The sequence below is a fragment of the Canis aureus genome, chromosome 2 (genome assembly GCF_053574225.1).
Source record: "Canis aureus isolate CA01 chromosome 2, VMU_Caureus_v.1.0, whole genome shotgun sequence".
Taxonomy (NCBI): domain Eukaryota; kingdom Metazoa; phylum Chordata; class Mammalia; order Carnivora; family Canidae; genus Canis; species Canis aureus.
The window spans coordinates 90,220,117-90,247,874 of record NC_135612.1 but is presented as its reverse complement, the minus strand read 5'-3'; the positions used below and the strand labels follow the sequence as shown (position 1 = coordinate 90,247,874).

The 27,758-nt window shown below is 44.2% G+C and overlaps 1 protein-coding gene and 1 pseudogene across 4 annotated transcripts in view; both read left to right on the top strand.

Moving 5' to 3' along the window:
* The first annotated feature begins 1,803 nt into the window (after positions 1 to 1,803).
* On the top strand, positions 1,804 to 6,558 carry LOC144289945 (large ribosomal subunit protein eL8 pseudogene; annotated as a pseudogene).
* A 13,083-nt stretch (positions 6,559 to 19,641) lies between these two features.
* The window catches only part of SLIT2 (slit guidance ligand 2), a 347,237-nt gene continuing 339,120 nt past the window's right edge, over positions 19,642 to 27,758 (top strand). For all 4 annotated transcript variants that reach the window (XM_077881285.1, XM_077881294.1, XM_077881275.1 and 1 more), the window contains exons 1-3: positions 19,642 to 19,924; positions 22,539 to 22,610; positions 23,792 to 23,863. In XM_077881285.1, the coding sequence (XP_077737411.1) occupies positions 19,746 to 19,924; positions 22,539 to 22,610; positions 23,792 to 23,863 (323 nt within the window). In that variant the 5' untranslated portion in view covers positions 19,642 to 19,745. The remainder of the gene's footprint in view (positions 19,925 to 22,538; positions 22,611 to 23,791; positions 23,864 to 27,758) is intronic.

Below are 27,758 nucleotides of genomic sequence, written 5' to 3'. Positions count from 1 at the left end.
AATAAAAATCTTTCAAAAAATAAAATAATAAAATAAACTGTGCACTGTATGTTTTTTATGTGTGTATGTGTGCAAACAATGTATTTCTAAGGCTTATTTATTACTTGTTACAACTTTGTACACTTAAACAACAATTAAAATATAATCTTGATAGAATAAAATAGAAATTTGGAAAAATTGAACAAACACTGCTCTTTTGGGTTTGCTTTATAATATCTGACTTTTAAAATTTGAAAGAACTTAAATGATACAGTTGGATATAAATACAAAAAATGCTGAAATTGCAATAGAAATAACAATTCAATATATAAAATTAAGATATTTTAAATATTTTCTGTCGTCTAATCATTTGTCTAAGGGACCTCTTTACATTGTTTGAGCATAACACGTAAAATCCATAGCTCATTTCTGAATTTAAATATTGCTTTACAAAATTTGATGATGATTTCAGTTACTAATGCTTCTACAGAGCACAGGTTTCAAAGTTGAAATTTATACAGGAAAAGAAAATACCTAAACAGTATATGGTAATCTAATTTGACACAACTGTCAGTGATACACAAATTATGTGGAAATTTTTGACTGTAACAATATTAGTTAAGGGAAAAATGATTTTCTCTCAAAATATGTAATACTTCATAAATTATCTATTTTTCATTGCTAATGTAAACATATCCAGCCCATCAGCAAAGCTCTCAACTACAATCCATAATAATTAATACAGTTGTCCTTGCTGTTTTTCTTATTTCAGTCAATGAAAACCACAGTTTTATACATGTTTTTTCAATTTTGCTGCATTAATGTCAAGGTCAGGATAGGAGGCTATGGTATATTTATTTAACAGTTAGCTTTATTTATAATTTTAAAATATCTATACATTTCCATTTCTTCTCTCGTCCCCTAGACTAATCTGGTCATGTTTATTATTGATGGATTAATTTAACACTTTGTTAAGTGTGAGTGGATTATTATGGTTTTGTATAATTAAAATGAATCAGTGGAGAAAGGCTAACTGCGAGTCTTCCCCTCCTAATCCTGGAAGGCCCTAGTTTGCTACTCATAATTATATTGAGAGTGGGAGGTGTGGCTGTGAGGAAGTAAAAAAAAAAAAAAAAAAAAAAAACAGAGCCAATCTAAACACCTGTGCAGAAAAGAAACGTAGGCAGCTATCACCACACGTCATCGACTGTACCAAATAGATTAAAAAGCACTGGAACATTATTAAGAAAATTGCACAAAGAAAATATGATCCCACATTATAAATGTCTGAGACTCTAAGAAACTCGAAACGACCCTCAGTTCCTCTTTTACTAAGCATGCAGCTGAGTGAGGAAGGCATTCAGCCCATGAAGAAGACTTATTCTTGTCCAATGCCCACTCCACATGTTGCAAACAGTGTGGAGTCAAAGACCCTCGAGAAAAGTAACCCATTTGAAACTCCTCTGCCAGGAAACAAAATCAGTTTCTTATTTATTTATTTATTTATTTATTTATTTATTTATTTATTTATTTATGCAAAATCAGTGTCTAACGAAGGAGCATTCCTATTCCATTGTCCTTTCCCAAGGTGGAAGGTCCTCCCCATCTCTGCCAGGTAGGTCTTCAGGATTATTGTGGGTCACATTAGTTTCTCCAATGCACCAGCCATTTGACCCCTCCCCAAATGGAGAGTTTAGTGCAGCCACTGTGCCCCGGTTCTCCTACTGTGTACTTGGAGAGCATGCACAGGTGACTTACCTTTTGAGTTCAATGGTTTCCAGAGCAAGAGAGTTCACCCTGGAGTTTAATGTGGAGTCTACTACGATGAAGCCAGAAAGCCTACGCTTTGAGCTTGACACAGAGGCAAAATGGGACCCTTGGACTCACTTGTTTAGGAAGGAGTTGAACATATTTTGCACAAGGGAAGTAGAGTGAGTTGAATACTTGCTGACCTGAAAGTGCTAATCTGTAATGCAATTCACAGAGCATTTCTGGGTTTTAACCTCATACCACAGAGAAGATTATAGATTCTCTCCTACCTGTTGCCTAGTGGATCATGTGACCAGACCTGGCCAGTGGCTTATGGTGAAAGTGGGACTGACGTCTGGGATGGAGCTCTGTGTTGCTATGTGACAGTCCGTGATGACCAGCAATGTTTGGGACAGTAGCTGCTCCGTTAGCCTGAAACCAGAGAGAGTAACCAAGGAGGAAGCAAAACCACAGCTGACCCCCAACAGATAGGTCGATAGGAGAGAAAAAACTTCTGTTGTTACGAGCCATAGAGAGAGGAGAGTTATTACATTATAATGTAGACGTTCCCAGTGGCTGCAGTGACATTTCTTAGTACAAATAAGGCATTCCTCAAATTAAATGTTTGAACATTTAATGCTTAACTGGTGAATATTATGAATTATTATTATTAACTGGAAGCATTATGAATCACAAATACTGCCTCAAATTTATCATTTTTTTAAGTTGTATTTATTGGAGAGAGAGAGAGCACATGAGCAGGGGCAGGAGGAGAGGGAGAGGGAGAAGCAGACTCCCCGCTGGGCAGGGAGCCCGATGCAGGGCTGGATCCAGGGACCCCGGGATCATGACCTGAGCCGAATGCAGACACTTAACCGACTGAGCCACCCTCAAATTTACTTTTAAAATTTGTTGTTCTGATTGAAGTCTAGACTCAGAAAAGGGTGATACTTTTCCCGGAGAAAAGCAGGTTAACTTTAAAACTCGAGTTCTTTTCAACCATTTACAGTATTTACAGTTACTGCTGGTAGCACAATGATTTTAGAATAATGGAAGCTAATGTGACTTTTTACTCCCAATTTCTCCCCGGGATACTTGGCAGTTTCTCTCAATCTTCTGGTTGCTTTCTCAAAAACAGCTGGGACTTAATTCTGAGAAAGCAGAGAAACAACATTGTCCTACAGCTTTTAATTGCCAATTAAGCAGGTTTCAATTTATGAATCCATCTCATCTGTGATTAAACTGGAGTTTTTTTTTTTTTAAAAAAGATCTTTAAAGACTTTGAGTACTTCTTCACATTCCTTTCCTGAGTAGACAGAGTTAATAAGTTTTAATCTATATCCATAAATAAAAATGAATGTCTTTGTCTAACACTTGAAGGAAAGTAAAATATGTGTACTGTAGACCCTCATACCTGCAAATGTTAATAATATTACATTATGTTTATGGCAATATCAAGCAGATAATTACATGAAAAATCATTGTTGTGAATTAATTAAAAGGCACTGACTGGGCAAAATGCATAAATAGCAAAATACCATCTACTTATATGATATAGATCATATATATGCCCATCAGATAGGTTTGTCAGGTACAAGCGCACACATGAAATTCTGAAATGGAAATTGTCTCAGAGAAAAAGCAATCATATATATGTCTGTGTTCACAAAAATGTTTTAAGAAGTATTTTTATAAAGCACCCTTGACTCATATTTAGATTTCATTGCCAATCTTAAGTAAATTATCTCACAGTCTCTATTTTCCTGGGTGGGTGCGAGAGTAGTGTTTATTCATTTAATTGGTTCTGGAGTAAAGATTTCTCATTTGGTTCCTGCTGTACTCCCAAAGTTAAAACATGTATTATATTAAGAGAAAATAATGTCTGAGTAAATTATTATTGAACATGGCTCTTTCTGTTATTAATGACATATTGATTTGTAGATCCCCCCCACCCCATGACCTATTTCTTATGTCTCCATGGACTCCAAATTAGAGGAAGAAATAGGATTTTTTTTTCCTCTCTATATTCAGTATTAAGAGTAGCAAATCCTGATACTAAGATGGTCAGGAAATTGAGGGGTGGGGGGGGGATACCCTGTTTGCTAAATTAGGAAATCCTAGGACTGGTCTCCATATTCCCCAAGTCTCCTGTATGGGACACCACCCTCTTGGATGGTGGTTCTCAATCTTGGCTGCACATTAGATCATGTGGGAGCTTTCAAAAATTCTGATGCCCAAGTACACCCTGAATTAATTAAGTATAAATACTTTGGGGAGTGTGTCAACTTGACTGGGACATGAGGTGCCCAGATATTTGGTCAACCATTATTCTAGATTTTCCCGTGAGGATGTTTTTAGATGAATTTAACATTTAAATTGAAAGACTAAGTAAAGCAGATTGTCCTCCCTAATGCAGGAGGGCCTCATCCAATTAGTTGAAGACCTGAATCCAACAAAAAGACTGACCTTCCCCTGAATAAGTGAGAATTCCTTCTTTCATGACTGCTTTGAGCTGGAACATTGTGTTTGTTTGTTTGTTTGTTTTCCTGCCTTCAGGCTTGAACGGAAACATCTGTTCTTCCTGGGTCTTGAGTCTGCTGGCTTTCAGATTGGAACTCACACCATCAGCTCTCCTGGATCTCTAGCTTGCTGCCTGCAGATCGTGGGACTTGTCAGCCTCCGTAATTATGTGAGTCAATTCCTCATAATAAATCTCTCTTTCTCTCTTCATATATATATGGCCATGTGAATTTATATGGCCAAAGAAATGTGAGACGTCATGGATGTCGCACGTCTGTCATGTTCAAGAGCCAGGGGAGAATCTCCATGCACTCTTTTCCCTGTAGTGTAATGATCACAAATGTTTTAGGGGTTTTAGGGACAGGATGTTCAGGGGGTCTGGTTCCTGAAGTGAAGGTGATGAGAAGATGACATGCAGCAGAGCACAACTGACCCAGAGTGGACATGAAGCATGAGTGAGAGGAATAAATAATATTATGAGTTTTCTGTAAGAGTTTTATGAAACCGTGTTAAGATACACACACATACACACATGCTTTGCCAGTTCTGGGGCTATTCTGCCTCAGGGTTTGTTGTTATGTGAGGTAATATATTTTCTTATGGGATAAAAGATTTGGTCATGGTTTTATGTTGTTTTTATCTATAATCATTCAAATTGTGCAGCAGAAATACTCTTCTCAATCCTTCAAATCCTACTCATTGTCCTGTCTTCCCTGGTGTCATAGGACAGCATTGTGCTTCTCATTTCTGTCACACAGCTATACATGTTTTTCTCATCACATGCACCTGAGTGATTCCTAATGTCTTACTTTGCTATTGCCTCTCTGCTGGCCTATGGGCTTCCCGAGGGGAAGATTTATATCTTTCTATCTTTGCTTCTCTGGCATCTATACCCATACCAAGTACCTAACAGGGCTCAACATACATTTTTTCTGAACTAAATCACATAATCCCTCCATGTTGAAGTGGTAATATACCTTCTTCAAGTGCCGCATGCTCTAGTTAACAGTTGTATAAGCAGCTGTGCTTTTACTAAGTTTCTTCCTTTACACTCCTATAATTTTTATTTTTCATTATAAAAATCTTACCCTCATTTCAAAAAAAAAAAAATTAGAAAAGAGTGTCAAGGGGCACCCGGGTGGCTCAGTTGGTTGAGCCAACGACTCTTGATTTTGGCTCAGGGCTCAGGCCATTAGATTGAGCTCCTCATTGGGCTCTACGATGGGTGTGGAGTCTGCTTAAGATCATCTCTCTCCTTCTGTCCCTCTCCTCCCAAAATAGGAAAGGTGTCAAAATGTATAAAGTAAAACTGGATAGGAAAGAAAGGAGTAGATAAAATAGCCCCCAAGTTCTGAAATGCAATGCAATAAGAGCAGATAGGTATGTACAAACGTCAGGAAAATAACATGAAGACCGTCACACATTTAGCATACGTAAATGTATACACAGTACCTAACGGTATGCCCCAAATTCAACTTTGTGCTAAAAAAACCAACAAACATCTCTCTCCTCCAGCCATCCAAGACGCCCAAAGGAAAGAAGGCTAAGGGGAAGAAAGTGGCCCCCGCCCTGTTGTTGTGAAGAAGCAGGAGGCCAAAAGGCAGTCAATCCCCTGTTTGAGAAATGGCTCAAGTATTTTGGCATCTGACAAGACATCCAGCCCAAAAGAGACCTCACCCACTTTGTCAGATGGCCTTGCTACATCTGGCTGCAGCAGTAAGAGATTTTTCTCAATAAACATCTAAAAATGCCTCCCACAATTAACCAGTTCACCCAGGCCTTGGACCGCCAAGCAGCTACCCGACTGCTTAAGCTGGCCCCCCAGTCCAGACCAGAGACAAAGCAAGAGAAGCAGCAGAGATTGTTGGCTGGCTTGAGAAGAAAGCTGCTGGCAAAGAGAATGTCCCAACTAAAAGGCCACCTGTCCTTGGGGTTGGGGTTAATACAGTCACCACCTTGGTGGAAAACAAGAAGGCTCAGCTGGTAGTGATGGCGCGTGACGTGGATCCCACTGAGCTGGTTGTCTTCGTGCCTGCCCTGTGTCATATGATCGGGGTTCCCTATCCGTACTGTCAGAGGGAAGCCAGGCTGGGGCGTCTGGTCCACAGGAAGACCAGCACCACTGTCACCTCCACACAGACTAATTCAGAAGACAAAGGAGCTCTGACTCAGCTGATGGAAGCCATCAGGATCAATTACAGTGACCGATTTGATGAGATCTGCCATCACCAGGGAGGCAACATTCTGGGTTCAAAGCCGGTGGCTCCCATTGCCACGGTGGAAAAGGCAAAGGCTAGTGAACTGGCCTGAGTGGACACTTGAATTTTCTGTATGTGAAAGTAATAAAAAGTCCCTTTTCAAAAAGAGAGAGAGAGAAAGAGAAGAAAGTAACCAGATGGAGAAACAATAACGCTTACAAGAATCATTATAACCATAATATAAAATTTATCTATAATGATGGATAATATTCATTGAGCACTTTGTATGTGCCTTGCCACATTCTAAGCAATTAACTTACATCAATTCACTTAAACATCAGGATAATCTCTTGAAATAAGTACTAGGATGATCCCAGTATTAGAGAGTAATAAAAAATAACTTTTTAAAAATGATTTTATTTATTTATTCATAAGCGACCCAGAGAAAGAGACAGAGACACAGGCAGAGGGTGAAGCAGGCTCCATGCAGGGAGCCCGACGTGGGACTCGATCCCGGGACCCCGGGGTCATGCCCTGAGCCAAAGGCAGATGCTCCCAAAAAGGATGAACATTTAAGCCAAGGTCATAAAACTATTAAGTTGTATAACCTAGATTGAAATTCAGGCAAATCAAGTACAAAGCCAGCGTTTTTATTGGCAATGCTATGACCACCTTCTAGATGTTGACACTGCTTGTAACTTTTCATTTTATTTTATTTTATTTTATTTTATTTTATTTATTTTATTTTATTTTATTTTATTTTATTTTATTTTATTTATTATTTTTTTGCTTGTAACTTTTCTATTTTGAATTAATTACAGCCTCACAGGACTTGTCAGAGGTAGCACAAAGAGCTGCTGGGTACACTTCACCCAGTTTCCTTCAATGGCTCCGTCTTAGTTGTACAACAGTATCGAAATCAATACAGCACAATATCACAACACAAGCATGTACTTGGTACAGTGTGTGTGTGTGTGTGTGTGTGTGTGTGTGTGGTTCCCCGACATTGATTTGTATCATCACCGCTCCAGTCAAGGTGCAGGACTACTTCATCGCCGCGAAGCGCTCCACGCTCCTCCTCTTAACCATTTCTGCCACTTGGCAACCACTGATTGGTTCTCCATCTCTGAGATTTCGTCATTTTTGAGAACATTCTTTTAAATGTAACCATATGGTAAATGGCTTTTTGAGACTAGCTTTTTCGGTCAACCCAAGGCCTCCGACGTCCACCCATGCTGTTGAGTCAACAGCGTGTTGCTTGTTATTGTCAGTCGTATTCCATGGTTCTCGGTGTACAACTGCTAGATCCTTCTTCTGGTGTAGACCATTTTGGCTGTTTACAGGATTTGGCTACTACAAATAAAGCTGCTATAAAAACTTGTGTACAGGCTCTCGTGTGGAAATAAATTCTTATTTTGGGGGATAAATATCTAGGAATGCTACATTGTATGGCCAGCATTCAGTTTTCTTTTTCTTTCTTTCTTTCTTCCTTTCTTTCTTTCTTTCTTTCTTTCTTTCTTTCTTTCTTTCTTTCTTTCTTTCTTTCTTTCTTTCAGAAATGCTAAGCTATTTTCTTTAGCAGCTGTACCATTGTACATCTCACGGGCAATGCATGTATTCAACTTTTCTACTGTTTTCCGCCCTGTTCCCACCAGCCTACCTCAACCAGCACTTGCCCTTTGCTTTGCTTTTCCTAACGTGAAAAACCACACACCAGCGAAGACGTTTTAAGTCTTTGCTGTTATCAACGATGTGACAATGAAGAAAGCCTCTCAACACATTTTCCCTGTTTGTTCCATGTAGTGACGATGAAATCATAGACTGTTACAGCTTGAAGGATGTTGGAAGAATCATCTCATCATTCCACAGATCAAGAGCCAAAGGCTCAGCTGGCTTCCAGGGCTCTCCCAAGTCCCCACAGCTAATTGAGAACAGTGCCAGGAATCCCCTCCACGTGTAGAGTTCTAGCCACAGCTTCCTCAAAAAAAAAAAACTCTCGGGCCATCCGTGACAGTCCCGTCGTCCTGCTTCCTGCACCACGTGTAGCTCTGATCACTGTCTGCCTCTTCGTGCACACGTTTCCTTTATATCTCCCCTGAACAGTTCTGGCTCCCATAGCATCCACTCGGGATGGCCAGCACCCTTTCTCCCCCGGAAATCCTTCCTACACTTTGTCGAGTCTTATTCTCGTACAGTCCTGCGCGCACACACTCCTCACGTTCTTCTCAGTTACTATTACTTCCCTTCCTCCAGTTATGGCCTTTAGCCCCCTTCTTACCCTAGTCTTCCCCTCTTCTCCTTCTCCTCCTTCCTCCTTCCCCACTCAGGATCTTCCACACCTCTCCTCTCTCTCTCTCTCAGCCCAAAGCCCATACTTAGGACTCCTTTAGGACATTCCCGTCTCTACCCTCCAGTGTCTCTATACGCAATCCTCAGCCCTACATGCTGTTTAGGAATAAAGACTTTTACTTTTCCTTCTCGTGATGTCAACAATGTTAGACAGATGGAATAATTCAGGATGTAATTTTGGGTTCTTGGGTGTTTTTGCTTTTTTTTTCAATTCATAGGAAGTCACAAAGAAATGTAGAGGGGAGTCCCATGGACTCACCACCCTGCCTCCCCACTATTAGCACTTTACAGAACTGGTGTACAGTATGAAAACCAGGATATTGACACTGGTACAGCACACAGAATTAATTCAGATTTCACCCATTATTCTGCATTTGCGTGCGGGTGTGTAGCTCTGGGCAATTTTATCACATGCGTGGGTTGGTGATGTAACCACCACCACAATCAACATACTTTACTGAACCATCTCCCTAAGGCTCCCTCTTGCTACTTCTTTGTAGTCGCATCCACTCTCCCCCATGTGTGTTCTTCACCTCCCCTCGACCCCTCCTAACCCCTAATGCATTTTCATCTCTATAATTTTGCATAAATATTTTGGAACATTACGTCTTCTGGGCAGATTGGCCAGAAGACATAACAGTATCAGTATACAATGTCCTTTTCTGTCTTTAGTAATTTTCTTTGCTCTGAAATCCACTTTATTTGATGTGTATATAACCACTCCTACCTTCTTTTGATTAAGGTTTGCATGGTATACATTTTTCCATCCTTTTACTTTCTACTTACCTATTCATAATATTTCAAGTGAGTTTCTTACAAACAGCACACAGTCGGGTCGTGATTTTCAATCTGCTCGGCCAATCTGTTTCTTTGAGTTGGCACAATTAGATCACTTATATTTGATGTAATAATTGAAATATGTTAGAGCCTAAGTCTGTCATTCTCTTTTTGTTTTCTATTTGTTTTTAGTGGTTTTCCTTCCTTTCTTCTTTCTTTCTTTCTTTCTTTCTTTCTTTCTTTCTTTCTTTCTTTCTCTTTCTTTCTTTCTTTTGTTTTTTGTTTTTACGGGTTATTTGAACATGTTTCAGAACTCCATTTTGATATCTCTATAGTGTTTTCGAGTATGTCTGTACACTTTTTTTGTGGCTGTTTTAGGTATTACATTGTATGTACATAACTTATCACAGTCTGCTAATGTTGACATTTTACCAGTTTGAGTGAAGCACAGAAACTTTACCTCCCTTTCTCTTTACTCTCACCGTTTATGATACTATTGTCTTCACTATTTCCTCTACAAACACTGAGAATAACATCATACAGTATTACAATTTCACTGTAATCATCAAATATGATTTACTTATTTGAGAAGGAAAGAGAAGGAAAATATACTGTCTGTACCCATATCTTTACTCTTTCTGTTGTTTTTACTTTCTTCCGGATGTTCTAAGATTCCATTCTTTATTATTTCTTTTTGTCTTAAAGAATGTCCTTTAGCCATTTCCTTAGGGTAGGTCTACTGGCAAGACAATTTATTTTCACACCTAAGAATGTCTTGATATCCCCTTTCACCATCTGATTAGCATCAGTTAATTGTCTTTTCTCATTCAAATTGTGGTTTTCTGGGTTCTTTGTATGATGGGTGGGTGATTTTTCCTATTGCATCTTGGACATTTTGGCTATGTTAGGAGACTCTTGATCCTATTTAAATCTTCTATTTTAGCTTGTAGTCGCTGTGTTTAGATTTAGCATGTAGGTCCCGGCCTACTTATGTGGACTTTAGTTTTCAGAGCCTTTGCAATGTAATTCTGGTCTGTTTTGCTCTCCTGGTGCTGCTGGGGCTCCTACTCAGTCCCTACTGTGCTGCCTGAAGGAGCTGAAATAATATCCTGGGTCATCTTCTGCTGGGGGACGAGAGTGGGGGCTACGAGGGGATGATGGAGAGCCACAAGACTCTGGGCCTGGGTCTCTCATGCCACTGTGCATAGGGCAGGGGAATGCTGGGTTCCACTAACACCTCCCTGGGGGGTGGATCCACTTCCCTACTGGTATCCCAGTGATCATCTTGCAGCAGCAGTTGGGAGGCAGGTCTCAGCCAGCTGATGCCCTAGGAAGGATCAGGGGTTCAGGTTCCCCATTAGGACTCTCACAGGCTTGCCCTTTTCTGGCACTGAGAAAGAAGGAAAAACCAGGACACAGTGCTGTCATTCCTCAGTTCCTGAGCTTCCTAGCCAGTTCATCCTCTTCTTCTCCTAGCTCTCTGGGCCCTTTTGTCACTGCCTGTTGGGGTATTTAAAGGGCATTTACTCAAAGAGGAAGAGTGGGAATCTGTGAGCCCATGCCCTCTTGTTTCAGGACCGAAAGTCTCCAAGGGTTTTACGTATTATCTTATTTAACCTCATCAACTTCTTTGAGGTAAGATAATACATAATCTCCTATTTTCCACATAGTATAGTTTAAGAAAGAAAAATGAAAATTAAGATCCTGGCAAAGACACTAAAGACGAGGAATATATAGGTGAGACTTATCCATGCACACACAAAAGAGGTATGGCTATAATTCTGAAGAGATTCATCCCCCAAATAAAGCAATTTGGAATGAACAAACAAGCTTTTAGATGTTATTTTATTCTGATATGCTCTTTAAAATGCATTAAACTCACATTTTATTTTTCATGATTTTTCATTATACTGCTTGGGCAATCACACGTTAAGAATATTTTTCAGTTGTGTTACCTTACAATCATAAGGAGGAACACACAGCTTTGAGTTGATTCTTCTTACACAATAAGATGTGACTGGTTAGCAACACGTAACGTAGTATTTCTATCTCTTCAGACACTGTACTTCCTGAAAAGTCAAACTCTGTTTATACTCAGAGGTTCTTCTTTACATAATGTTTTTCCTGTATTTACATAGAAAATATATTATAGAATCTCCATGTCATTTTAGTGTAAAAAATATCCCTTTTGTTTTATTCCCTTTTATATGAGGAGAGTGTATCCCAAGTCATGAAAGAGAAATGAAAGAATCCTATTACTATGGAAAGAAGGAGATAAAAGGGTTTGGCTCAAGTCAGATTATATTCAGCCCAGTGATTCTTGACTGAATGTCTATATGTTGTTTTCCACATTCACCATCTTCAATTAAAAATAGTTGCAGAGCAAATAAGAATATTAATACATTATTTTACAGTTTACATCGTCCTTTCATATGCATCATTTTCATTTTGTTACCGTGAATTTCCTAGGACTCGTGAATTAGTAAGAGGCCTCGTGCTTTGGCCCCTGATTGCTTGGGTTGGGGTGCTAGCTCTACCCTTTCCTAACTGAGTAACCTCACCCAGGTTATGTAACCTTTCCTAACTTCATTTCCCTCATCCCCACCATCACGTGGGCAAGTTACTCAACCTTTCCGTCCCTCAACATCCTTGTCCCTTAGGTAATACAGTGTTCAAGGAGGATCAAGTGAGAATATGAAGTAAAACACTTGGAATAATGCCTGCACATAGTAAATACTTAATAAATGTTACTTACTCTTATCTTCATCCTATATATGAGGACCATCTGGTTCAACAGATAAGCACATGCAAGAAATGGATATGCAACGTATCTTGTACTAATTTATTTTACGTTAAAATGAAATGAATTTAAATTTTCTTTAAACGCTTTTGCAGAATTGCATTTCAGAGCTGAAGAACTGGAGAGAGCAGTAGATAATACTGAGGAAGACATTTACTGCCTGTCACAGAGCAGCCACTTTGGAGCTCAGAGCTTCTATCTTTACAACATCCCTTTGAATTTTAACGTAACCCTTTAGGAAACTATGACCTCTCACATCGAATAACCACCTTTTTGGACTGAAGCTCAATTGGACCTGCCACATGTTTTGTATTGCTAGTGAGCTAAAAATGATTTTTTGTGTATTCAATTCAGCAACTGATTTGATGATAGGAATTACTTATGTTGGATCCCAATTAAATGAAATAGTATCCCTCTAAAAATACTTCCATAATTCTCATTAAGTAAATTTATATTACCAAAGAATTGTAACCAACTGTGATGTATTTAATTACATCAGCAAAACATTTGTAGAAATTTGTTTTCTCTTCATTATACTGGAGTCTGTATAATATTCTTAACTTTGCCCATTGGCTTAACAGACACTTACTGTCTGTTTCTTTACAGGAAAAAGTTTGCCAGTAGCTCACCTAAGACGCTATTGTGACTCTTTCTCTGAGAAAATGGCTTTTTGGCCACCAGGCAGCCATGTGCTTTGAACTACAATTTTCTAATAGTGATTATGAAGAGCCTCTGTTAATCAGAGTTGACTATTCCCTAAAATATATAATGTTTAGCCTTGGGATCTGAAAATATTTTGAGTTTATAGTAGACTAGAGCAAATTCTTCATAATTTTAGCCTGTAATTATGACCTCGTAGCAGGAAGGTCGACGTTTTTTAAACTAGCAGGAGCCTACAGAAGGTGTTCCCACGTAACACAGGAAGATTTTTTTTTCTTTTGTGAAAATCCAGGAGGCACGTTTTCAGACTTTGTAGAGTCAAAAGATCAGGCAACTTAAAACAATTTACAACAGTATTTCCTTTTCCCTTAATGGTTAAATTCTTGCAAATTTATTTTAACCTCATAAAACCATTAAAATGTTTCTATATATTTTCCTTTGGGCTTTTTTTAACATTAATGTGCTTTTGTAACCTGCCTTATTGGGTATTAACTATTCCTTTTACTCTTTTTTGTTGTTGCTGTTCTCGCCCAAGTATATTATATATTTAGTGTTCAAATGCCTCTTCACTCCATCTTTACCTCTCCTAAAACATTTTTGCCTTAATTATATACAGAACAAGTCATCACACAGTATACTTAAATGATAGGATTTGAGAAACAGTGTATCACGATGTTTATAAAATGAGATTTTTGGTGCCAGACCAGAATTCTACTTCCTACTTTGCCATGTGCTAAGAACATGACCAATTGAATGAGTTCCTATGAACCCACGTTTTCTTAAGTATAAATGGGGGATCAAAATAGCCTCTAACTCAGAAGACTGTTGTGAGCATAAAGAAGCTAAGTGTTTGAAACACAGACATTACTTAATACATGTATTATTATTCCTACACTCTGGGAAGTGATCATGGTTCAGCTGGCCTAATCCCAACATTATGTAAATGAGAGAAACTGGCCGGAAAGTCTGAGGGACTTAAGCCAAAGCTTCCCAAGCATTCCCATTTAGCCGCATATCCAGGTTTTAGATTTTTTGTTTTAATTTTACCAAACCACCCACAAGCTCTTTTATTATGGAATGGAAAGCCAGCTTCACCCCCTCAAAGGGTATCATGGGATATAAGTATCGTGAAACTAACAGTATTCATCTCGACTCTTTTGCTCATGGATTACTGTAGGCCTGGGGAGGGCAGGGTCTTTCTTCTACTCTGAAAGTAGAGCCCGCATCCTGCCCACCTCTGGGTTCCCCAGGGCTCAGGACAAGATCATCGTAACTGTTAATGGACATATCTAATCTATTCTCAGCAGAAATAAGATATTTTAGACATATTTACCTATTCATAGCAGTAGTAATGACTAAAAAAATAAAGTGATACTGCTTAATTTTTTTTTAATTCATTTATGATAGTCACAGAGAGAGAGAGAGAGAAGGCAGAGACACAGGCAGAGGGAGAAGCAGGCTCCATGCAGGGAGCCCAACGTGGGACTCAATCCCGGGTCTCCAGGATCGCGCCCTGGGCCAAAGGCAGGCGCCAAACCGCTGTGCCACCCAGGGATCCCAGTGATATTGCTTTTTATTTACTGAGCACCTCGGTCTATGCCAGGCACTGTGCTGTGTCAATTTGACACATATTATCTTAATCTTCACGATAATCATCAACAGTGGTTATCGTCATTCCCACATTATGTACTATAAACTAGAAGAAAACATAAATATGGTGAATTTTGTTAACTGGCTGACACGTAATAATTAGGGCAGCCTGTTGAGATTGAAGCTGTTCTCACTTCCCAAGGCCATTTCTTTGGGAAAAGGAGCCTAAGCTTTTGTTGCCTCTGTGGGGCCCTGCATAAAAATATTCTGGTGCCCCCTAGAGGTGACCAGGAACGTGCACTTGTCAAATGCCCGGCAAGGAGAAGACCGCTTAGCAGGCACCGACCATCACTCAGTACTGTTTAATTCTCTATACTTAAGTGGCTCAGATGTAACCACAAAGTAGCTCTAGAAAGCAGTGGTTCTCCAATTTCAGCGGGCGTCAAAACCACTTGGAGGGCTCGTTTAGACCCAGATTGCTGGCCTCTACCCCCAGAGTTTCTGATTCTGTGGGTCTGAGGTGGGGTCTGAACATTTGCATCTCCAGCTACCTCTCTGGTGTTGTTGATGCTTCTGGTCCAGGAGCCATACTCTGCGAGCACTGCCCTAGAGAGTCATCTCAAAGGTTAAGCCGACTCCTGAAGCTGCTGGGATATTACTTGGGGTGCCACTCCTGCAGACCCTAGCTCTCCCCTACTCTTCTTAGATGACCATAAATAGAGCACGTGGAGAGATGTGCACATCTCCAGTTCCTGATGAATTGTAGATTCCTCGATCCCTGAGAGTTTCAGCGGATCTCTAGGGATAGCCATGTGTAGGAGAACCAATTGAGGTTTGAGGTCAGAGAACTTGGGTTCTGATTTCAGCTGTGCCGTTTTATCAGACCTGACTAAAGACCAGTGTCCTCACCTGAATACCAGTAAAATAGCAACCCCACACCGTTACATTGTGGTTTTAACTGTATCAAATGGCTCGGCGCTTGGGGTGCATGAAAACTAAATTTAGTTAAATCTCAATCTCCGTGAGTCTGGGGTTCCATATTTGTATTTCAAATGCAAAGATATTGTAAGAAAAATTAGGTATTTACCATGAGCACATTTTGCAACGATGGAAAATAGTAGCATGAAGGCAGTGAGAGCCACAAAATTATTTGGTTAGCTTCGTGAATTTGACCAATGCTATTACTATCTTTGCTTTCACTCATATTTACCCCTTTTTCATCAATTCGTTTTCTTATTCCCTTTCTCCATATGTCCCAATTTCATGCATCCATTTCTCCAAAGAAAATGCAAATTGAGAGAAGGCTTGCTTTTTACTTTTTAACTGTATGATTTTTTAATTGTCTAAATTGTTTCCTAAATTGTCGTAGCAACCGGATTTTTTTTTTTTTTTTCTCTCTCTCTCTCTCAACATAATAGGAGACTTGAATATTGACTCCAGTGGTTTCCACTTCTGTTTAATTCAGGTCAGGATTTATGGAGACCTCATGTGGTGACAAGAGGCACCACAGAAGGCTTTCTTCAGGATGGGTCTAATACAGCCAAAGAGAGATTGGGATCTCATTTGGGAGCAACATAATCTAGGAAACCAAAGACCTAGAAGTTACTGGTCTTGAAGCATTCAAGGCTTCCAAAAAACACCCTACTACAAGAATAGCTTTAGAAATTAGAAACCTGGTCACTCATGTATAAATTTCCCTTTATTAACTCAAAAGTTGATAACAGAGAGAAATTACTGTGCCACGTTGCTCAGGAATTTAGCTGCAGTCTCCCTTTTCTTCTTCATGAAATCCATTGGACATATCTTCTTATTTAAATTTCCATCGAATTTAAAAATGTGTTCCAATAGGCATGTTCCTACAAATGTTATTTTCAGTTCTTTACTTGGCTTTAGGCAGAATGGAAAGTGAGCCAGACAAAGAATCAAACTTGAACTCATGTTTATGACTTTCACTGGTGCAACTATATGTGTGTGTGTGTATATATATATAAAATTAATTGCAAGTATTGGAATGCAAGATATGTTTTTGCAATTAAAATGCAGAACAATGTTTCTAGGTGGCGGATAAAGTTGAACATAAATACATCTTGCTGCTGACAAGATATCAGAGTCATGAAATTAAATTAATTAGAGCGGCAGTAAATATATTTCAACCACATGATTTATTGGTAGAGAATAAAGAAAATTCGCTGGCGCTGGGGTAGGGTGTTGGAAGAACACTTGGTCGTTCACAAGCACTTATTCTTTAACTCATTAGCCTTACAAGGAAACGTGAGTATGCCTTCCACTTTCACCTTCTTAAAGAAGTTACATAACAGACCTTTAAGCTAAAACCTAGAAGGACAAATGAGTTAATAAATGTTAAGTGTTTTCAAGTCTTTAAAAGAACAGAGCAACATAAATCTATGGCATTAAAATGAGTAATCCTAAGAGTTCCCCTTTGGTTTTATTGAATGGGTTCCCTGTCTTTGGAAATGTCCTCAGAACAGCTTTAGGATTTCCAGAGCTGGCAAAACGAATAGGTAGAGACAGCCTAACAGACCTTTTGGAAATTAAAAGACATTTTGGAAAACTTAAGTGGGGGGGGGGGGGAGGTTTATTTGAATACTGGTGAAATTTCAGATGAAGTACATACATTCTTATGTTCAAAACAAATGGGTCAGTTTTCAGGGCACCGACTACGTGGCAGGCAGGCATCGTGGGAGATGCTGGGGATACAGAAAGGAATTGGACAGATCCTCCTGCTCTGGGGGGGGGGGGGGCAGATCCACAGATAATTCTCGCACTGCGGGGGCGCATCCCGGGGGGGCGCATCCCGGGGGGGGCTCGCAGGGCCTCCCGGACGCCTCGTGGGGTGCGGTGCGAGGGCGCAGGCGAGGAGGGGACGGGGTGCCAGGGCCCCCGAGGAGCCCACCCCTCCACTTACCCTTTCAACTCCGGAGGGACATTGGCTTTTGCTGGGGAAGGAGCGGGGAGCACGAGCGTGCAGCAGTCGCCAGCCGCGCATCGCACACACAAAAAGGCAAGAAGCAGGGAAATGGTGTTTTCAAAGCACAGTGGGGGGGGGGGATGCCAGACCCTCCCCCAGGTAAGCGAGCCCTCCCGCTCGCATCGCGCGTTGCTAGGGCCGTAGGGAGCGAGTCGCGCGGCGGGGGAGGGGGCGGGGGAGGGGGAGGGGGGAGCATCCCGCGTGTCCGCGACGCCCGCGGGGCCCGTCCGAGCGCGCGCCGCCGCGGGGAGGGTTCCCGGGGACCGGACGGCGGGCGAGGCGCCGCCAAACTTGCACAAACTCTGAACTTCGGAGCTCCCCCCGGTGCGCATGTGTGCGTCCGCGAGCGCAGGCAGGTCTATTTCGGTACAATGGGCTTTTTTTTTTTTTTCTTGTTTTTTTTTTTTTTTTCCTTCCCTCCACCCCCCTCCCCCCCCCCCCCCCCGCCGCCGCCGTCTCAGGGCTTCTCGGTCGCTGCGCCCCCCCCCTCCCCGGGGCAGCCCCCGGGGCGCAGGGCGGAGCGGCAGCCAGGGCGCCCGCAGCGCTCCCCTCCCCTCCCCTCCCCCTCCCCGCGGGGCAGCTCGGAGCGGGGGCGCCCCTCCCCTCCCGCACCCCGCGCGGGGCCGCGCCCGCAGCCCGGGCCTCACCTCTGCGGGCGGCGAGGTGCCGGGGGCGGCGCCGGGCGCGCGGGGCGGGGCGGGGCGCGCGGGGCGGGGGCGGGGCGGGGCGCGCGGGGCGGGGCGGGGCGGGGCGGGGCGGGGGCGGGCGCTCGGCCGCCCATATAAGGCGCGCGGCGGCCGAACTTGGGACTGGGCTGCTGGGCTCGCGGCGCGCGGACGGCGGAGGCCCGCGGCGGCGGGTGATGGGAGCGCCGCGGCTCCCGGGCGCAGGCGGCGGCGGCCGAGCTCGGCGGGCGCGGCGGGAGCGCTGAAGACAAGGCTGCGCGGGCGCCCGAGACCCAGCCTCCCGCAGCCGGGGCCGCTGCGCCCGCCCTATTGTTCCGGCGCTGCCCGGAGCTCGGGGTCGCTCCCCGCGGAGGAGGCGCGCGGAGGCGCCGAGGCAGGTGCAGCCCCGGGAGCCGCGCGGCGCCGCGACGTCGGCGGGAAGGCGGCCGCGGGGCGCGGGGCCCGGAGCCTCGGAAAAGTTCCTGCGCTTCGGGGAGCGGCGCGCGCCGGGCGGCGTCGCGGGGCGGCCGAGGGGCTGCGGCCGCCTCTGCCATCAGGTGTCTGCGGCGGAGCTGCGGCGCCCCCGGGACACGCGAGGGGCCGACACGCGCGCGCGCAGCGGACCGCGCCGTCCTCGGAGCGGCGGAGCCCCCCCGCCCGCCGCCGCCGCCGCCGCCGCCACCACCACCACCTGGACGCCCGCCGGGACTGCGCGGCGGTACCCGCACCCGCACCCGCACGCGGACGCCCGCCCCCGGCCCGCGCACCCAGCCGCCGGGGGACCCCGCGCTCCCCGGGTCGGGGTGCCGCCTGGCGGGCGCTGCGGCCCCGCTGCCCTTTTGTCTCGTCGGCGTGACCTCGGGAAGGCCCGGGCCCGGGCGCGGAGCGTCGCCAAGGACGCCGGGCGGGAGGCGGGCCCGGCGCGACCTCCTCCGGCGGAGTGCATGTGTGCTCGCGGCCCGCCCCCGGCTGTCGGGAGGCGGCGCCCCGCGGTCCGCGCTGTCGGGAGGCCGCGCCGCAGCCGCGCCTGAGCCCCGAGCGCCCCCGCGCGCCATGCCCGCCCCCCCGGCGCGCTCGCGGGGCCCCCGCGCCCTGTAGCTCCGGGCAGCCCGCCGCGACCGAGCCGCCGCCCCCGCCCCCGGCCCGGCCTCCGCGCTGGCACCGCGTCCGCGGGGGGGTCCGAGCAGCCGGCGCCGCCCTCCCCCCCGCTCCGCCGCCGCCAGCTTGAGCCCCCGGGGCTCGCGGCGCGGGGTCCTCGGCCCCCGGCCCGGGGGCGTCCTCGTGGCCTCGGCGCGGCCGCCGGATCGCCCGCGGCGAAAGTTGCCGGGGCGGCGCGTACCTGCGCCCGCTCCGCCGCCCGTGCCCGCCGGGACCCGCACCCCGACCCGCACCCGGACCCGCACCCCGACCCGGGGCCGCAGACGCGGAGCGACGAGCCGCCGACGAAGCCGCGGCGCCCGCGGGCGAAGATGCGCGGGGCCGGCCGGCGGGCGCTGCCCGTGTCGCTGGGGCTCGTGCTGCTGATCCTGGGCGAGGCGGCGCCGCAGGCGTGCCCGGCGCAGTGCTCCTGCTCGGGCAGCACCGTGGACTGTCACGGGCTGGCGCTGCGCAGCGTGCCCAGGAGCATCCCCCGCAACACCGAGAGGCTGTGAGTACCCCCGCCCCCCCCCCCGGGCCCCGGGGCTCCGCGGCTCGCCCGCCCGCCCGCCCGCCCGCGCCTGGGCAGCGCCTCTGCGCGCGTCCCGGCCGCGACTCCCCGGGAGGGCGAGGGACCCGAGGGCGCCGCGCGGGGAGCGGGGAGCGGAGGGCGGGGGAGGGGGAGGGGGGCCGCCAGCCGCGCCGGGTCCTTGCCCCCCCTCCGGCAGCCCCTCGCCTCCCGCGGCGGCCGTGGGGCCTGCGGCGCGGGGCGCGGGGGGCGCGGGGACCAGCCCTCGCGGGCGGCCGGGCCGAGGGACGCGCCACTTTGTTCCCCAAACAGAGTCACCTTGCGGTGGCCGGGGTCGGGGTCCGGACCCCAGCTTGTGTCGCCGCGGGGGGTGGGGACCTCGGGACGCAGAGGGCTCCGCTCCCCGGCTTCGTGCCACCCCCCCCCCGGGATGGAGGGCTGCGCAGGGAGGGTCGTGGGGCGGCGGGGGCCCCCCGGGGGCGCTTGTGCAGGCCGCGGAGGGCGGGATGCCCCGGACCCGGGGAGGAGGGCCTGCCCCCACCCCCGCCCGCACCCGCACCCCCACCCCCACCCGCACCCCCACCCCGCGTGGGCCAACTTAGGGCCGCTCCCAGGCCGAACCTGCCCTCCCCACGGAGCCCCGGGGCGCCCTCCCCTAGGCGCCCCCTCCCCGGGTGCCCCCTGCTCGCGGACCCCTCCCTGCGGAGCCTTCTCCCCAGCGCTCTCTCCCCAGACGCCCCTTCCCTGGGCACCCCCTCCCCAGCGCCCCCTCCCCGCGGAGCCCCCTCCGCAGCTCCCCCTCCGCAGCGCCCCCTCCCCGCGGACCCCTTCCCTGGGCGCCCCCTCCCCGCGGAGCCCTCCCTGCGGAGCCCCCTCCCCGCGGGCCCCTCCCCGCGGGCCCCTCCCCGGGGCCCCCGTCCACCTTTCTGGCAGTTTCCGCGCGCGCTCACGTGGCCGCCGCTCCCCGCGCCCCGCTCGGCTGCCCGCAGACATCCCCGCCTCCCTGTCTCCGCGGATCTCTAATGAAGAAGTCAGGGCGGCCGCGCGGGGACGGGGACGGGGGACGGGGACGGGGACGGGGACGGCCCGAGGCTCCCGAGGCGCCCCTGCCCGCGGCCCGCAGCCCTTCCCTTTGTGAGCGCCCCGGGCGCCGCGCTCGCCCCCGGCTGCGCCCCGCGGAGGGACCCGCCGGGCCCTGCAGGCGCTCCCCCTGCGACCCGCCTCGCTCCCCGCCGCAGCTTCCAGCCCCAAGGCCGCCCCAAGGCTGCCCCAAGGCCAGACCCGAGCCCTCGCTGCCCTTCGCGCCGCCCTGGCCTGCGCCCCGCATCTCCGGCCCCGCGCTGGGCGGGCGGGGGCCCCTCTGTGGGGCGGGGGGCAGGGATGCGTGCTACGGCAGAAGCCCTAAAAGGCCCCAAGGATGGTCGGAGCAGCTCGGTGGCACTTTGCTCGGCGTGGGGAGTGGGTTGGGGAGTCTGCTGTCGCACTTGTCATTTCGTGCTCTGCAAAAAAAAAAAAAAAAAGTGTAAAGTTTGGGCACTAACGTGTCTTACTCAAAAAGGGAGCGTGCCCAGAACAAAATAGTAACAGAGTTTGGGGTGCCTGGGCGAAAAGGAACCAAAAAAGATCCCTAGGAGGGAATCAAGAAAGTTTTCAGAAAATAGTTTGCACAGGGCCGGCTGGTAGGATTCCATCATTGACAAAGTCAGCGCTTTACATACAAATTTCCAGCATGAGGTTTTCAACTCCGAGGCAAGAGAAAAACTTAACGGGAAGGAGGACATTCAAACCGCAGCAAAAAAAAGAAGAAAAAAAAAAGCCTGGTTTTACTTGAAATGATTGGAACCAGGGCAAGTTTAGATCTTGACCCAAGATGCCAGAAAAGGGGGTGGTGACTCGAAGGGAACGTGGTGCTGAAATCCGAACAAAAATGTCAGGGCCTGAATCTCTTTCCATGATTGCCTCCTCTGGTAGTTTTGACTTCACCGTCACAGCGGGGTTCCCTGAGCTGCAAATGAAGAGTTTAGTTTTCATACAAACATAGAATTGTTGGAAGGTAAATGCCTATAAATGCAAGTCTTTGAAGTGCGGCTCTTTTGATGGCACTCTAACTTTTTTCTTTGCCTTAGGAAGTTTAGCCACCGTGCCACCTCGGGGTAGAATTTAAAAAAAAAAAAGAAAAAAAGAAAAAAATCCTTCCTGGGTAGCATTAGAAAATTATTCTTGTGAACTTCCTGAAGGGAACTTTTTCGGGGTGTGCCTGACCATAATAAATAGAAGACCTGTGAAATTAATTTACACATCCTCATGAAAACAAAAATTGAAAGCGCCCCCATACACACACAAAAGAGGACTTCTGATAACATAATCGCTTCATGCTCTTGTCAGATGCCAGTAAGCATGGGCTCTGTAAACTTGTTAAGAATCATTAAAAAAAAAAATTCAGAGGTTACTACTTCCTTGTCTCATTTACTTGTAGGGCTATTTTAGTAATTGGAACTGATCTTTCACCTTAAAGTTCTTAGTCTTTTATTTTTCTTTGTTTAACTGGATCTTGATAGAACTAAAATGGAACTTTCATTTTCTTGCTTTCTCTCAGGGATTTGAATGGCAATAACATCACACGGATTACCAAGACAGATTTCGCTGGTCTTCGACACCTAAGAGTTCTGTAAGTATGTTCTTCTGTATTTTGAAGAATTTTCTTTTGTTCTTAAGGTTGCATGTTTTGTATTGTTACTGGTCTCAGTTTGAAAAACTGTCCCAATGACAGAAACATAAAATTTTGAAAGGCCTTTGTTTCCTTTCTTTTTTTGTTTTTGTTTTGTCATTGTATTACAGCTTTTGATGAAAACGTTGGCTTTTGTTTTAAGGTTGGATGCTTGCCATTGAAACAATATTATAGAAATGACCTCAAATGTTTGCTATACCATACCCTAAGTGCCTTATGCATATAAACGTGTAGAATAATTGCTTTCACAATATGAATAAGTAATGTGAGATATTTGATACACTTTTAGGATTTGAGATTAACTAGAAAGAATTTAAGTGGGTCTGCATTTTATTATTGCTAATATAAAAGACTTTTCTAGCAAACGGCACTTAGATATAATTTCTAACCTTAAAACCAGAGAGTCCAACTTTTCCACAGTTTTTGATGGGAAATGTTTTTCTATTAAAAAAAAGTACACTGGTTATATTTTGAATCGTTTCCTGTATTTTGAATCTTTGAACTCTTTATAATATTGTTTATTCTTTAATTAGTGGGTAAAATTTGTTGTGAGGGAACCATCTTTGGAGATTCAACGTAATGTAAAACTTTTTACCCACAGATCTGTAAATATTTACATTGTAGTGAACATAACACTTTTGATCACTGTGTGTTGGGTGTTCATCTTTTAAAGGACACATTTTGGCCGTTGTGAAATCTTTCACTTCCTGATGTATATCCATAAATGAATTAAAGTATGTGTATGGTGACATGCTGTATATTGATTATTTTCAGTTTAAGAACTCACTCCAAAATCAGTTTACCAAAAAACAGCCACCAAAACTGCAGTGTCATGGGTTGCCCTTCAGGATAGACTGTACTTGGGGGTTCAGAGTTTTGGCTAGAAAATCTTGTGAGAAACTATGCATAAGGATTTTCTACCAAAGTTTTGTGATGTGGATGCTGTTCGCCTTCTGTGATTTCTCTCAAATACTCATTAAGTTTGATATTAAAGCTCAAACCAGAGCACTACTTGATTTTATAAAGGGAAAGAGGTTACAAGTTTTCAGTTGCTGAACTGAATGAAACTCGCTCAGATGGGGAGTGGTAACATTAAGACCCTATTATACTTTGCATTTCAGTCAGCTTATGGAGAATAAGATTAGCACCATTGAAAGAGGAGCATTCCAGGATCTTAAGGAACTGGAGAGACTGTAAGTATTTTTAATTCCAAAGTTATGACGACATAACTGTATTTAAAAAAAAATACTTGAATTTCAAGGGCCATGTCTTCGATTTCATGTCGTAGTCTTTGAATGCTTTACGGAGACAAGGGGTCGAACAAGTGGTGTTCAGACTAATTTACAATTAGAGATTGTGGAATTTTGCATAAATGGTACTAACCTTTAATAAAGATTAAAAAAAAATACAGACTTCCTTTCCTGAGACATTGATTTCCTTGAAATCCTAACCACTGCTTTGGTACTTAGAGAGCTACATGTTTTCCTTACTGCTCATCTAGTTTGTTTTATTTGCCTTAATAGTAAGAAAGGTGGTGATTTTATTTGCATTTAGAGTATATTATCAGAAAAGTTTGCTAGTAGTTATTTTAATTTTCATGCTGTTGCTTTGTGTGTCATTAGTGCCATTGGATGACATATTTTAAATTCTTAGTGGTAAAAATTAGCTTTTTGGTATTTCTCACTTATGGTAGACATGGTTAGTAACAGCTATTCAAAACATTATTTCATTATTTTATGGTAGCTTTTTAGATATTTCTCTCAGAAAAAGAATTTAAAGATTAGTAGAAATGGAAGCAAGAATTATATTATCAAAACATGGTCATTTTAACATTGATTTTTTTTTTTCCCCAAGAAGATCCTGTGGAATCCAAACTTTAAAATAGATTTTATTTTTTCAGAAACAAAATCTTAAGAGATTGATATATTCTACTTGAGGGCCATTATTAATTTATATCTACAGTATAGTATATATCTACAAAGGACAAAATCTTTGCCTGTAGTAATTGAGATAAACTACACACTTTGTAATTTGAAGTCTGAGTTCCATGTCTCTTATGTCTTGATAACTCAAGTTTACTAAGTCTGTGTTTTAAGGGTAATTAACAGCTCTATTAAAAGTAGCAACAATTTCCACGCCTGCTTTAATAGTCACTTTAGGTAAAAATAAAAATTTTATTTAAAATATTGAAATAGGAAGTTCATTTTAGGCATAGCACATATTCAGATGTACTGTGGCCCATAGGCAAAACGTTAATTCTCTGCAATTATTAAGTAGAAAAAAAAATGGCTTTTCAGCTTTTAAGATATTTGTGAATATATAGGCTCCATTTTTATAACTACAAGTAAAATTAAGCCCAGAGATGTCTATTTTGCCATAAAATTTTGTTCATGATATATATTACAAGGTAGGGAATTTAGCTGTGGAATTCAAAATAAGTTTAAAGTCACCACCTTGAGCAGTTGTTCAGAGAGAATTAAAAACAAGGTAAACATTTGGTTAAGTTCATTACAAAGTTCATAAGTTCGTAACCTGTCTCTTAGTATATACAAATACTCTGAAAATATACTTTGGTCTCTTTCATAGACTTTTATGAATCGTTAATTCATCATGAGTCGATTGTATTTTTAATTCATCTATTTACAAAGTATCAAAATAATTTAAGCATTTGGTAAGATGGAGAGATAATTTTAAAATAGTAGTTCAAACCTAAACACTGTTCTCATGAATACTTTTTGGTTATATGGATACATATGTATATATCTTTAAGCAACATCCGGTTGAAGGAATTTCACTGACTTTTCATGCAGTCTCTATTTCGGTTATATTGTAAATATTTTCAGAAATGCTAGAACAGACCAAACTTTCTCCTTGTTTTTCAGGCCACTTCAAATACCATTTGAACAAATTAACTTTTTTTCTAAAAATTCTTAACCAAATGGTCTGTGATCTGAAATTTGATTAGAGTTGCAAGAAGGTGCTATTTCTTGACTTTTACTTCCCCTGAGAATGTCACTTCATCTCAGAACAATTTTCAGTTCTACTAAGATGCAGTCAGATGTTTCAGAGTGGGAGGAGGATTTGTAATTTTGAATGAAAGCTAATATATATGCAGGACTTCTTTAAATCACCCCAGCTGTTGGCCGAAAGCAAATATTTCATATTTGTGAGGAAAAGCTGAGAAAATTCCTTTTGTTTACAACTGCCAAGTCCATCTGATGGAAGCACATTGTTATCTGACAGCCAATTCATCTCCTTGGGACTCTGGAATTCAAAACCATTTCTTAGGAACATTGTGGATACACTTTTCAAATATTTATTTTTTTTAAATACGTTAAATGGCAAGGCAGTTTTGTTAAAGAATGCATTCAAGCTATCACAAAATAAACCATTATACATTTTGTTCAGCACATTGTTTAAAAAATAAAAATAAAGAAAGCTAACCAGAGGGTTCCACAATCAAATTACTATGGCCTTATGGGATATAGTCTTTATTTTAGTAGGTGGTTGTCAACATCACAAAAATTGCATCTTTTTTCCCAAGAAGTTGTAAGAGACAGGAAGTGATCAATGAATTAACTTTTAAGTAATTAGACGTTGTGTGAGCTTATATGGTTTTTAGCAATTTAGATGTGGATTTTTAAATACAAACTCTAATGAAAAGGTGTATAAATGCAGGCTTATGTTATAAATGTTATAAATGCCACTCATATAAGATGCACAGTAACTTAATTTTCTTTCCTTGAAGAACAAAAAATAAAAAAAATAGTTTTATTCATGTATAATTCATGTTTCTAAGTGTTTTCCATTTTAAAACGACAAAACAATTCCGAAATGTTTTGTGAACATTTCAAAATTCTTAAGTTTTTCCTTGTTTTATGTTGATAGTTTTAGCTTGATCTAGAGAGAGAAGACAAATCTGAGAACAGAAGATAAGATCTGTGCCCTTTTAGAAATCCCAACTTTTAATCTGTAAGAAACAGATTAGGCTGTTGTTGCTGTGGCTAGGTTGAATTTAATGGTAGCGTAGAGCATGGGAAAGTCACTGTTTGTAAATCAAAGCATCATAACTACCAAAAAAAATTTTTTTTCTGCACTTCAGAGAAGCGGCGAAGTACAGGGTTATCAGTCAAATGTCAAGAAGCACATGGATATTAAAAACCTTCCTGCTAAAAAACAAAAGCCAAAAAGCTTCCTCCGTCTACACCCCCTCCACTCCTCCCTCCCTCCCGCCTCCCTCCTTTCTGTTGTTGGAAGACGGGCATCAGAAGATGTGACATCACCAGAAGGCCCTGCTGCATCACTGTCAAGGAGCCTGAGTCACACGCGAGACCACGTTGCCTCCTGTTTTGATGGTGTCCTCCTACACTCCCAGACCTAACCCGTGCAGGGCCGGATTGCCAAGGTGCCTCTTGCCAGCCACCCTTGCTTATCTGGGAATGAAATGAAGCCCTGAGAAACGCGCCTCACGTAGATTGTATTAAGAGCCCTCCTATGTGTTCAGCTGAAATCTAATTTAGTTAAGTGACTAGTTAATTCAGTGGAAACCATTAAGGAAAACAAACTACAAACTGTAAGAAAGAACTGGGACGTCTATGACGTATATCCGTCTATCCTACAGAGAAGATACCTGTGTACCTGCACTAAAGCCTCCATGCAAAATTGTTAATTCAAAGTAATTCGTGGCTGGTGCGTAACGTCTTTGAGGGTTAAAATTTAAAAAAAAAAAATCGTATTGAGGCCCAGAATATTTGCGGGCTGGTGTAAAATTCTGTTGCTCACTTATTGTTTATGGGATTAAGCTGCAGTCATTAAAGTTCTCTTTTATGGCCTTTAAAGGAGACCCAGGCCATTTCAGTTTCCACTAGTGCAAATTGTCTATGTTTATGGGTTCCTTCCTAACACAAAAGCAAGAGTATGAGAAAGTTTTGAAATTGTTTAAGGTTGCCAAAAAATAAATAAATAAATAAGTAACATTAGGACATTAAATCCTAAATGCAGTGAGACACTTACATGCAAAATAAAATGCTGATATTCCTAAATTACGTTACTGAAAACCAGTAGCATACCATAGGAAATCTTGGGTAT